Here is a 12,227-nt window from a genome sequence, read left to right as displayed (position 1 = left end):
CATTGTACGTGGCATTTCATCTTCCCGCTAGGGCTTTGTCTCTGTCTCTATGGCTGCTTAAAGTAAAGCCCCCGTCCCCAGCTAGCAGACTGTAGCCTTGCATAGGAAGCTTGTGGAAAGCTGGGCCATACATTCTCTTCTCTCAGCGTTCGCTCTACTTTTCTGTGTTAACCCTGTCAGCCACTATAGGCTAGCTGCAGTACAACCTCTCTTCTCCCGCCCTCTCTTCCTCCCTCTCCTCCTCCTCTTCTCTAGTCTTCTCCTCCATTGTCCTTTCCATTTTGAAGGTCTTTCCAGAGAGTGGCGCTCAGAGGCAGGGACCCAGTGATCCCACACCTTCCCGCTCTGTCTCGCCTCGACCTTCACCCTCTCCGACGTTCCTCGGTACTCCGGCACTCCGTAGCAGTATCGTGTGAGGCGCAATTAGACAGAGTGGAGACCTCCTCAAGGTCACCAAACCAGAAACAACTTGCAGGGGGACAAATTGATACAATAATAAGAGCAGGCAATCCTTTCTTTATTTCCTTAATGGCTTTGCATCACCAGCTCCTGGTTAGCTGGGCCCTGTGTTGTGTGTGTCCGCTCAAGGGTGGCTGGGGCTAATGGAGATTCATTAGGACAGATGAGCTGTGTCCGAGTGGGAAGGGTGAACGGAACACAGCCACGGCCGCGTCCCAAGTGGCCCCCTATTTGAGCCGAGCCCTGGTCAGAAGTAGTGCACGATGAAGGGAGTAGGGTGCCATTTGGGACCCGCGACTCAAGACTCTGTGTCGTCTGGATCGGGCATTATCAGGACTAATTAACAGCCTTGCTCGTCCTGCTCCTCCTCTACATCCTTGTTCTCCTCCTCCTCCTCCCCTACGCTACTCCTACTACTTCTCCTACTCTTCTCTTTCTCCTCTTTCTCCTCTTTCTCCCATTTCTCCCATTTCTCCTCTTTCTCCTCTTTCTCCTCCTCCTCCTCCTCATCACATCTCTGCATGGTTACATCCCCTTACTGTAGAATGCTCTGAATGTGAAAAAAATCAATCAATTGCTTTGGGCACTACTTTTCTCGATCACATCACTGGGGACATGTTTCACTATGAGACACTCAGCCTATCACGTATCAGATGGAATCGTTTGACCCTGGAGTCCCACGGAGACACAGTATGTCTGCACACATAACACCCACATATAGGCCCCATACACACTAAAGTTGTACAACTGATGCAACGCATTTGGCATAACGGTTGTAACGCAACGGAGAGCTTTCCTGACCAAAAAATAAGTACACAAGCATTGTGGAGACAGCGCACAATGGTATGTGTACACATTTTCCGTGACGACAGACTCTCCATTGTTTCACGAACAGACAGTATGAGTTGTGTCACATTCATTGTGTCAAGGGATTTGTTAGGGGTGATCTGGCTGTAAATAGTCCTGATTACTATAAAGCCCTGTGTGACATGTTGCTGTTAAAAAAGGCTACATTAATACCATTTGATTGAATTTTTATGAATTGGTCTATAGTCCGAGTGGCATTATGCTGTGAAGTGGTAGAGGGGGGTAAATGGTAGGGATATGGACGGTGATGGTAGGGCCCAGAGTTTTCCTGATCAAGTCATGTGGTCGGGAAAAACTCCTGGCCCTATTAATAAGGTTGACTATAGGACGCTGTTGCTCTTACCCTGGAGATGAGCTCTCCCACCATGCCCGTCCAGGTACCGTTGGTCCCCGATACCCCGTACACCCCGTCCCCCACCAGATTGATATGGTACTTGAATTTCAAGACGTCCGCCAGCTCCTTCAGCATGTCCACACAGAAGCCCTCGTAGCGCTCGTTCCCTTCCATCTCCTGGTGGTTCGGTCGCAGCATCACGTAAGGGTTCTCCTGCGAAGGGACACAGATGTAGCAGAACAGATGTAGAACGCCATGATAGTGTGGCGACCTTAACCCGATACCTAGCAACCTCGGACCTCTTGGCGTAACGTTTAAGGTGGACCCGAGTCCCGGTTGGGGCAGCCCCCCCGAGTTCGCAAAAATTATATAGCCTAACCTAGTGTAGCATAGTATTACATCATCTTAGTCTTGACTTCTAATTTTTTTACCTTTATTTAACAAGGCAAGTCAGTTAAGAACAAATTCTTATTTTCAATGACGGCCTAGGAACGGTGGGTTAACTGCCTTGTTCAGGGGCAGAACGGCAGATTTTTACCTTGTCAGCTCGGGGATTCAATCTTGCAACCTTTCGGTTACTAGTCCAATGCTCTAACCACTAGGCTACCTGCCGCCCCAGGTAGGGTCAAGTTGATTTTAGCAAGTTGTCTGTCTGGACAGTGGACATTATCTCACCAGAGGTCATTAGTTTTAAATAGGAGCCAATGAGCATATATCTAAGGTTACATATGCATCAATTAATTTTACCACCGCACTTGGCGGGGAGGAACAAAAGCACTCGGGCACCTGCCACTGTCCTGTCTCTGTCTGGCACCTCTGTCGACTGTTTGTTCATAATTTACGATTCGTTTTTTTCATAATGTTGAGCAAGCAGCTCAATGATTTAAATTTGGGGGGTTAAGAGAGATTCATCAACCAATCAGGGATCCACATTTTACGCCAGCCACCCTAGCTAAAAGATTAAATGTGTTTACTTTTTTTGGAGAATAAATTAATAAAGCGTGCATCAAATCTTGACTGCTGCAGCCCACATGGAAAAATACTATAGTGTTCACTGTAGTATTTCCGCGGACTTTACTCTAGTATTCACGGTAGTGTTTCCACAAAAACACTACAGTGAATAATGTAGTATTTACCGTTTACTATAGTATAAATACTGTAGTAAAAAATAATAGTATATACTATAGTATTTACTGTAGTGTTTTTGCAGACTGTAGACTACTGTAGGATTTACTGTAGTGTTTTTGCAGACTGTAGTATTCTGTAGTATTTACTGTAGTGTTTTTGCGGACATTACTGTAGTTTTTAGTAAAGTGTTTCTGTTTTATTATCATTGACATAGAAGTCGGGGGCTTTCTCCTTGAAGAAACCTACTGGAGAAATGCTGAAAGAGTACATTTTCCATAACCTGTAGGTAGGACTGGGGTCGGAACAGATAGTTCAGGGTGTCTGCTCTTTTCTATAACCTGTAGGGAACTGTCACGCCCTAGAGAGGCTTTTATTCTCTATTTTGGGTAGGCCAGGGTGTGACTAGGGTGGGCATTCTAGTTTCTTTATCTCTATGTTTTTCTGTTTCTATGTGGTTGGCCGGGTATGGTTCTCAATCAGGGACAGCTGTCTATCGTTGTCTCTGATTGGGAATCATACTTAGGCAGCCTTTTTCCCTTTTGTTATTGTGGGAAGTTATCTTTGTTAGTGGCACTATAGCCCTCGTAAGCTTCACGGTCGTTTTGTTGTTTCTTGTTTTTGTTGGTGACATTATAAATAAAGAAATGTACGCTGACCACGCTTGCGCTTTGGTCCACTTCTTCAGACGATCGTGACAGGAACACAATATATGTGTAGGTTTCTTACTGTAACGATCTTCGTCGGGCGAAAGAGAGGAGGACCAAAATGCAGCGTGATGATTATCCATTTTAATAAGGATACTAGAAACAACGAACAAAAACAATAAACCGACAAATGAACGAAGACGAAACAGTCCCATAAGGTTAACACAAACACAGGAACACCATAACAGGAACAATCACCCACAACCCACAAGACAAAACAGGCTACCTAAATATGGCTCCCAATCAGAGACAACGACTAACACCTGCCTTTGATTGAGAACCATATCAAGCCAAACACATAGAAATAGACAAACTAGACATACAACATAGAATGCCCACTCAGATCACACCCTGACCAAACAAAACATATAAACATACAAAGCAAACTATGGTCAGGGCGTGACACTTACAGGTGGCACAAATTGGGATATGGGGGAGGGGAATGGGCAGGATATATGCAAATGTAATACTGCAAAATTTACTATAGTAAAAAAAAAAGTTGTGTTCTTGCGGACTGCAGTGTTTTTGCTAATATTTTTGCTGATAATACTGGTAGTGTTTACTTTTGTATTCTAGAGTATCCTACAACATTCTATACTAAGTACTACACATGATTGAGGGATACTACAGTGTATAGTATTCTACAGTATACTACAGTTCACTACAGAATTCTATAGTAAACTCTAGTATTTTTTTATGTGGGAGCCTACTAATGACATTGTTGGAGAGGACTTGTCACCTTCGCAACATGTCGGTTTTACAGAGTGAAGCCAGCCTTGTAACAGGTAGCCTCTTTAACCTGTCCTCTGTAACAGTGAGCTTTATACTGAAGTCGAGAGAGAGAAAAATCACACTGTCTGACATAGAGAAATATAGATGGAACACAAGGCAAACAGTGCAATTGCTCTGTCATACTTCTATTGGGGTGGCGTTTGTGTTGACTGGTGACCGGGAGATGGATTCATCTCACAGAACGAAGTGCGCGTCCCTCCATTATGACACAAAGTGGAAAACCAGAGCCCTGAAAGAGGACACATCACACCGCCACCGACCATCCTGTCGCCATGGCAACAACAGTTCTTGTACCTGTGGTACTACCGGACCAGTTTAGTTTTAAACTTGATTAGTCTTCCATGTCCTCTACCCCCCCCCCCCCCCCCCCCCCTCCACCTCGCTGGAGTTTTCAGTGCACACACCACTTTGTGTTACACCGATAAGAGAATAGCAATAGGGATAATAGCACGGCGTTTTCCTAGCCTTCTCCGCATCACATCTGCGGTACACGGAATGTATTTTAGTGGACATACTCATCAGTATTAGAGGGAGGGAGAAACCGGCGGACGCTTTGAATGTATGCGCGCAGGAGAGCTCCTGGACTGCATGTTGAAAAAGAAAAGTACAGAAAGAAAGAAAGAACGAAGGGCCCCGAGTCAGAGCACAGTGACACTCTATAAATGCAAATCCTCTCCATTCATTAACTTATTAAACAGCCACGCATGTTACCTTTCTGCCCCAGAGTTGACACCTCTGCTGTGGTTATGCGGCGCCACGCGGGAAAGCACAATATAAATGCAAATTATTTAATCGCTCGCAGCAGCCTGGTGGTAGAAGCGCTCAACCATTGCAGCCGGACGGGCGCTTTCCCCTTCCCCTCCCAAACTAGGGCTTATTAAGGAGTAGCATTTCACGGGCCAGTTGTACATTACACGGCGGGGGTTTCAAGGGAGAAAGCTTGGAAACGAATAAACAAACCTTCTGGATTCAATTAATAGGTCTCCACACCCCCGGCGACAGAGAGGAGTGGGCAGCTCCGCTTAATTAAATGCGGCCCGTAATTTCTCAGCTAGCTCTCACTTGTTGATTGATGAGTGTGAAAGGAAGGCAAAGTACTTCTATATTTATCTCCCCAATATCCCCCACTGTTAGGACACTATATAGAGGTGGGGAAGAACATTCTCAGTTGGTGACCTGGTTAACTACCTCAGCTCATGTATTCATTGGAGATTGTCTGGTTCTGGAGGTACTGCTGGTCTCCACTGAGTTCGGGAAAAAATGCATTTCGTTTTCACGCCCCCAGCTCACGGAATTGCCTGAAGACCACCTTGAAGTTCGACTCGCTGGTCCCCGTTGGACAGTTTAGATGGCGTTGTATTTATTGCTGTTGTGATTTTACTTGATGTTGTAGTCAATTCTATTGTGTATGTTCATGTTCACAGGGCTCCCTGGTCTCAACGGTGACCCGCCCTGTTAAATAAATAAATAAAAACCTGCAGAAAAATGTAATTAAGAGCTGGCTCTGACCCATCAATCATGGGAGTAAAACCCAGACATTAATCAATAATGTCGGGGGGGGGATCTCTCTCTCTCTCTCTCTCTCTCTCTCTCTCTCTCTCTCTCTCTCTCTCTCTCTCTCTCTCTCTCTCTCTCTCTCTCTCTCTCTCTCTCTCTCTCTCTCTCTCTACAAGGGAAATAAACAAACAAAAATGAACAGTAAACGTTAAACTCACAAGAGTTTGAAAATAATATATACTATTGTCTTATGTACAGTGTTGTAGCAATAAGCAAATAGTTGAAGTACGATGGTCTTTGTGCTCCACTGGCTGCCGTTTTCTTGTGGCTACAGGTTGCAAATCTTGAGGGAAATATGCCTCTAATATGGTCAGACATTTGGCAGCAGGTTAGGAAGTGCAATTCAGTTTCCACCTCATTTTGTAGGCAGTGGGCACATAGCTGGAGGTCTGCCTATGGCGGCCTCTCTCACTAGCAACGCCATGCTCACCGAGTCTGTACATAGTGAAAGCTTTTCTGAACTTGGTGTCAGTCACAGTTTGTTCTCTCTCTCTCTCGCTCTCTCTCTTTCACGCTCTCTCTCGCTTTCTCTCTCTCTCTCTCTCTCTCTCTCACACTCTCTCGCTCGATGTGCTGTGTGGAAAACATGACAGGTAATTTGGAATGTTGTCACATCTAACTCCTAATGTTGCATAATTCTTCACTGTTTGTGAATGCTTACCGATCTACCCGACATACACCAATGTCAGAAGCATTCATTGAAATCACAGGAAAATAGTATCTACCTTTTGTAACATACCACAGACAAATCTATGAAATTGTGAATTCCAAGCTATGAAGAAATGCAGCATCTCAGCATCTCGTCTCCATTGCCAGTAGTCAGGTTGTGTCCAGCTGAGTATTGCCAGTGTTCCATGCCCCCCCCCCCCCCCCCCCCCCCCCCCACAATACCTTACTCTACCCATGCCAGGTGCATTTTCTCCAATAATGGTTAAGGTTAGAACTGGGGGAGGGAAAGCTGACCCTAGATCTGTACCGGTGGGAAACATCACCCCCGAGCTGAGCCTAGAAACCTAAACAATCGACTGCACACGACAGTCAGACGATTCTCGATATTGAAGGTGTACCAAGTCATACCTGGGTTCGAATAGTATTCACTATAGTTGAACCACTAGCTATGCTTGATTGAGCTTCCTTGGCACAATGGAAACAATGGAATAGTCTCAAAAGTCGCAAACATCATCCATTTGGCACTCCAGACATGCTCAATCAAACATCATCCATTTGGCACTCCAGACCTGCTCAATCAAACATCATCCATTTGGCACTCCAGACATGCTCAATCAAACATCATCCATTTGGCACTCCAGACATGCTCAATCAAACATCATCCATTTGGCACTCCAGACCTGCTCAATCAAACATCATCCATTTGGCACTCCAGACATGCTCAATCAAACATCATCCATTTGGCACTCCAGACATGCTCAATCAAACATCATCCATTTGGCACTCCAGACATGCTCAATCAAACATCATCCATTTGGCACTCCAGACCTGCTCAATCAAACATCATCCATTTGGCACTCCAGACATGCTCAATCAAACATCATCCATTTGGCACTCCAGACATGCTCAATCAAACATCATCCATTTGGCACTCCAGACATGCTCAATCAAACATCATCCATTTGGCACTCCAGACATGCTCAATCAAACATCATCCATTTGGCACTCCAGACATGCTCAATCAAACATCATCCATTTGGCACTCCAGACATGCTCAATCAAACATGCACCATTTTTTTTTTTTAAAGAAAACAAATACTTCTTGAACCCAGGTCTGGTTCAAGGAGCAGTCCCAACCCCCTAGCCTCGCAATACCCCCCATCCTCCAGCAAATACAATGATGAGGTCCTGAGCCTATAGCGAACTGACAGCTCAAATATACACTGAGTATACAAAACATTAAGAACACCTGCTCTTTCCATTTATTTATTTATATATATTTTTATTTATTTAACCTTTATTTAACTAGGCAAGTCAGTTAAGAACAAATTCTTATTTACAATGACGGCCTACACCGGCCAAATCCGGACGACGCCAATGGTTTCCCTATGGGACTCCCAATCACGGCCGGTTGTGATACAGCCTGGATTCAAACCAAGGTGTCTGTAGTGACGCCTATAGTGACACCTCAAGCACTGAGATGCAGTGCCATAGACCGCTACACCACTCGGGAACAGGTGAATCCAGGTGAAAGCTATGATCCCTTATTGATGGCACTTGTTAAATCCACTTCAAAACAGTGTAGAAGAAGTGGAGGAGACGGGTTAAAAAAGGATGTTTAAGCCTTGAGACAATTGAGACATGGATTGTGTAATATGTGCCATTCAGAGGGTGAATGGGCAAGTGCCTTTGAACGGGGTATGGTAGTAGGTGCCAGGCGCACCGGTAAGTGTGTCAAGAATTGCAACACTTCTGAATGACACTTATCTCTCACAAGGTAATAATGTAAGTAAGGCCTACAGTATATCTAAAAGCCACCGTCTCATCCGCTCTCAGGTATTGCTGTTCTGTAACAAGGACATGTCTTTTTTTCGAATACTTTAGCTGTGCTTGATTGAGCTTGACTGGCACAATGGAACCAATGATGTAGTCTCAAAAGTCAAACGCCTGCCCATCTGGGACTCTGAGTAGACTCAAGCAAACGCATAAAGATGGAATTCGCAGTAGGGGGAAACACTGTTCACCCCACGGTCGTAATTATTTTATTTATTTATTGACGAAGCAGAGTTGGGGAGCTTTGTGCATCTTGGTCCCAAAAAATTGCAGTTAACTGCTAAAATAAACCAGCGTACCAAGTGTCTTGATAGGGCGTTGGACCACCATGAGCCAGAACAGCTTCAATGCACCTTGGCATAGATTCTATACGTTTCTGGAACTCCATTGGAGGGATGCGACACCATTCTTCCACAAGAAATTCCATAAATTGGTGTTTTGCTGATGGTGGTGGAAAACGCTACCTCAGGCGCCGCTCCAGAATCTCCCATAAGTGTTCAATAGGTTTGAGATCTGGTGACAGACGGCCATGGCTTATGGTTTACGTCGTTTTTATGCACATTAAATCGTTCAGTGACCACTCGTGCCCCTGTGGATGGGGGGCCTTGTCGTCCTATGGTGGCATAGCCATGACAGACAAAATAATGGCCTGCCCAGCATTTTTATACATGACCCTAAGCATGATGGGATGTTCACTGCTTAATTAACTCAGGAACCACACCTGTGTGGAAGCACCTGCTTTCAATATACTTTTTTTTATCTCTCATTTACTCAACTGTTTCCATTATTTTGGAAGTTACCTGTATGCTGATGTTCTATTGTATCTCTGAGGGGGGGGGGAGTGTTCGTTGTTTGCAGTAATTTCTTTGCTGCTGTAATATCCCAAATGGACGTGGCCAGTTTACCCATTAAGGATTCCACAGCTTTAAAGGTTTAAATACTATTTGACCCCAGGTCTGCATCAGGTACAGTGCTTTGGGTCCGTCCTTGACAGGTGGCCATCTTTGCTCACGCCGACTGAGCAGAGAGGAGGATGGGAATAATCAACCCTGACCCTCCTGAACAACCATACACTAGGGTTACACTACACTTCACTGACCATGTGACTGTGGTCTGAAGCCTGAAGGTGACACTCTCCCTCCTAAAGAGGCCTGAGCCAGCCAATCAAAAATGACTTTAAAACAAATCAACTGAGAGCCGAGTCTCTATTATCTTCCCAGAGCAACCAGGAGTTCAGAAATATCACCTCTCCTGGTGGCACAGTGGAAGAGCTATGGCAAGTATTTCTTTCACTGACATCCAAAGGAATGGAAAAACCAAACATCGGTAACAAACAGAGAGATTACAAGGTAATGTTTGGCATCTGTAGAGGCTCAAAATCAATTAGATCATTTTCCCCCCCAGAGGGGTGGGGGAGGTTGTTTGCTGTATTGCGTCGGCTCTCGGAGGCACAGAGGCCACAGTGACAGTGATGCGGAACTGTACTGGAACAATCTGCAGGAGGGGTAGACCCACAGGTGTAGGATGAATCCCCCTGGTGCCGTTCCACGCTGCAGCCACTCAAGACTGTAGAGCCTAGCCCGCCCCCACCGGCAGAGATAAAGCACGACACAGCAATCACGGCGTGATGAATGAGCTGTGATAGCGACGAAATTGCTCCTCGGTGGCTTTTGAAATTCACCTGGACGACTCTATATCTAGCGAAATTAACACGTAGCAGCTCGATCGGCCCGCCGCAATTCTCCCCCCCAATCTCTCTCTCGCAGCCACCGTTGTAACAGCTTCTCATTTGTTAAAGAAGCCCCCCACGGTCGGTGAAACCAACCGAACCATTCCACCTGAATCCACAATCATTCTCAATGAGACCTTTTTCTCAAGTCGCCGGTTAACACAGACACACTTTATTCGTACTTCACTCTTAACCAGTAAGTGTGACATTGCGAATTACATTGCGGGCATTTGGGCTCTCCTTACAAGATACTTTGGGCTTGTCTTTTGATTCATCGAGTAGTGGTGGGAGGGAGGACAATTTGGATTTCTCTGGCTAACCATAATGCACGCGCCCAATCAGCACTGCTGCAAGCGCTAGCTGGGCTAGCCAGTAGTAGCGTGGCTCTATTGAACCCCTGCGTAGCTCGAACACTGTTTCAGCCAATCAGAATCCGTTGTACGAATGGCTATATTGAACCCCAGTGTTCTTCCGTCCTAAAAACTCCCACAGTCCTCAGTGGCCTGCAGAAAAGCAGCGTGGCCTAGCTCAATGAAAGAGCGAGGATCTCCCTGCAGGGTGTGCAAATGGGAGGAGAGGAGAAGAGCTTCATCTACTCCCCTGACCAATAGCCTCGTTCCTCCATGCTGGAAGTTTGCTGCCAAATAACAGGCTGTCAACTGCCACACGGATGGCATCTTTAATTGCTAAGCGTATAGCCTTACAGAGAGTATCTTTACAACTCAGCCCGCTAAGCACACCAGCTATACACCTTCCTGAGTGTATATAGAGGATGAGACTGTATTTACATCAAGGAAACCTTCAGAGTCGAGAGTGGGCAAATCAACATTTACATTGTAGTCATTTAGCAGATGCTCTTATCCAGAGCGGGGAGGAGCAATTAGGGTTAAGTGCCTTGCTCAAGGGCACGTCGACAGATTTTTTTTTACCGGCTCGGGGATTCGGTTAGTGGCCCGACGCTCTTAACCACTGGGCCACCTGCCTTTCGCCGCCAAGGCAGAGACGTCAACTCTATGAATGACAGGACAGTTTTAGGTGCCATGTGGAAATACCTCCCCGCTACACCTTATTTTCAACCACTCTCCATATCTAAACCAAGTGAGTGATCCAGCACATACAATATCTGTCATTTGCAGTGTGCCGGTGTGACGGTGTGACAGGGTGGCGTGATTTACTCCGGTGAAGTACTACACCACAATACTTTATTATCTACCACTCTCTCTATTGTAAACGTGGAGTGTACACTTGCATCTCCTGCGTATGTCATCCTGAGTGTGACGGTGTGGTACGGAGGAATACTACCCCACTGCACTTGAATGTCTACCACTCTCTCCATTCCAAGCCAAGTGGAGTGTCCGGAACGTGTGTCATTGGGAGTGGGTTGCCGTGACGGTTCACTCACCAGGATAGTGGTGATGGTGAGGGTGGTGTTGAAGAGAGTGTCTGTCACGTTGATTGATGGAAGCTTCCTCTCCATGGACAGGCCCTGCTCTGAGTGCCACTGGCCAATCTGCTAGGGAGATGTAGATACACACACACACACACACACACACACACACACACACACACACACACACACACACACACACACACACACACACACACACACACACACACACACACACACACACACACACACACACACACACACACACACACACACACACACACACACGTATGCCAATGCACATGCCAACACACACGCAGGTGTACGCACGCACAGAGAGAGAGAGAGAGAAAGAGAAAACAACTGTTAGAGAGTTCATCAAAGGGCCAGTCAGCAAGCAGCCTATCAAACTAGCCCAACAGACAGTCCTCTCTCTTCTGAGCTGTAACCAGTGTCACCGAAGCCAGTCAGCCTTAAGAGGGGGAGACAGCGAAAAGAGAGAGGGAGAGAAAAGGGAGCGCGAGATAAAGGACAAAAGACACAATGCTGCTCCTTGAAGAAATACGTTGGGGCATGTGTTCAATCAGGAGACAACAGAATGCTTTCTTTAGCTCAATTACACACAATTCTCTGAAGCGAGCCAATGTCCTCATTAGAGCTCGGCTGGCGCCCCTCCACCTCTTCTCCTTGCACACGTCCTGCAGGGCCTTGTATGATCATCCCATCCTGCCTGTCCCCACCCCAACACACATGTCGGTGCTACATCAT

At 46.1% G+C, this 12,227-nt stretch overlaps 1 protein-coding gene and 1 non-coding gene across 2 annotated transcripts in view; both read right to left on the bottom strand.

Moving 5' to 3' along the window:
* LOC129821801 (glutamate receptor ionotropic, kainate 4-like) overlaps window positions 1-12,227 on the bottom strand; it is a 451,716-nt gene that overhangs the window by 22,538 nt on the left and 416,951 nt on the right. The window contains 2 exon segments of the mRNA XM_055879464.1: window positions 1,670-1,873; window positions 11,475-11,582. Of these exon segments, the coding sequence (XP_055735439.1) occupies window positions 1,670-1,873; window positions 11,475-11,582 (312 nt within the window).
* Window positions 3,008-3,060, bottom strand: LOC129822678 (U7 small nuclear RNA). Its single transcript, XR_008754503.1, has one exon. It is a non-coding gene; the product is annotated as a U7 small nuclear RNA (small nuclear RNA).

This window comes from Salvelinus fontinalis, chromosome 24 (genome assembly GCF_029448725.1).
Source record: "Salvelinus fontinalis isolate EN_2023a chromosome 24, ASM2944872v1, whole genome shotgun sequence".
Taxonomy (NCBI): Eukaryota; Metazoa; Chordata; class Actinopteri; order Salmoniformes; family Salmonidae; genus Salvelinus; species Salvelinus fontinalis.
The sequence above is the reverse complement of the archived record's forward strand: the minus strand, read 5'-3'. Positions and strand labels throughout refer to the sequence as shown.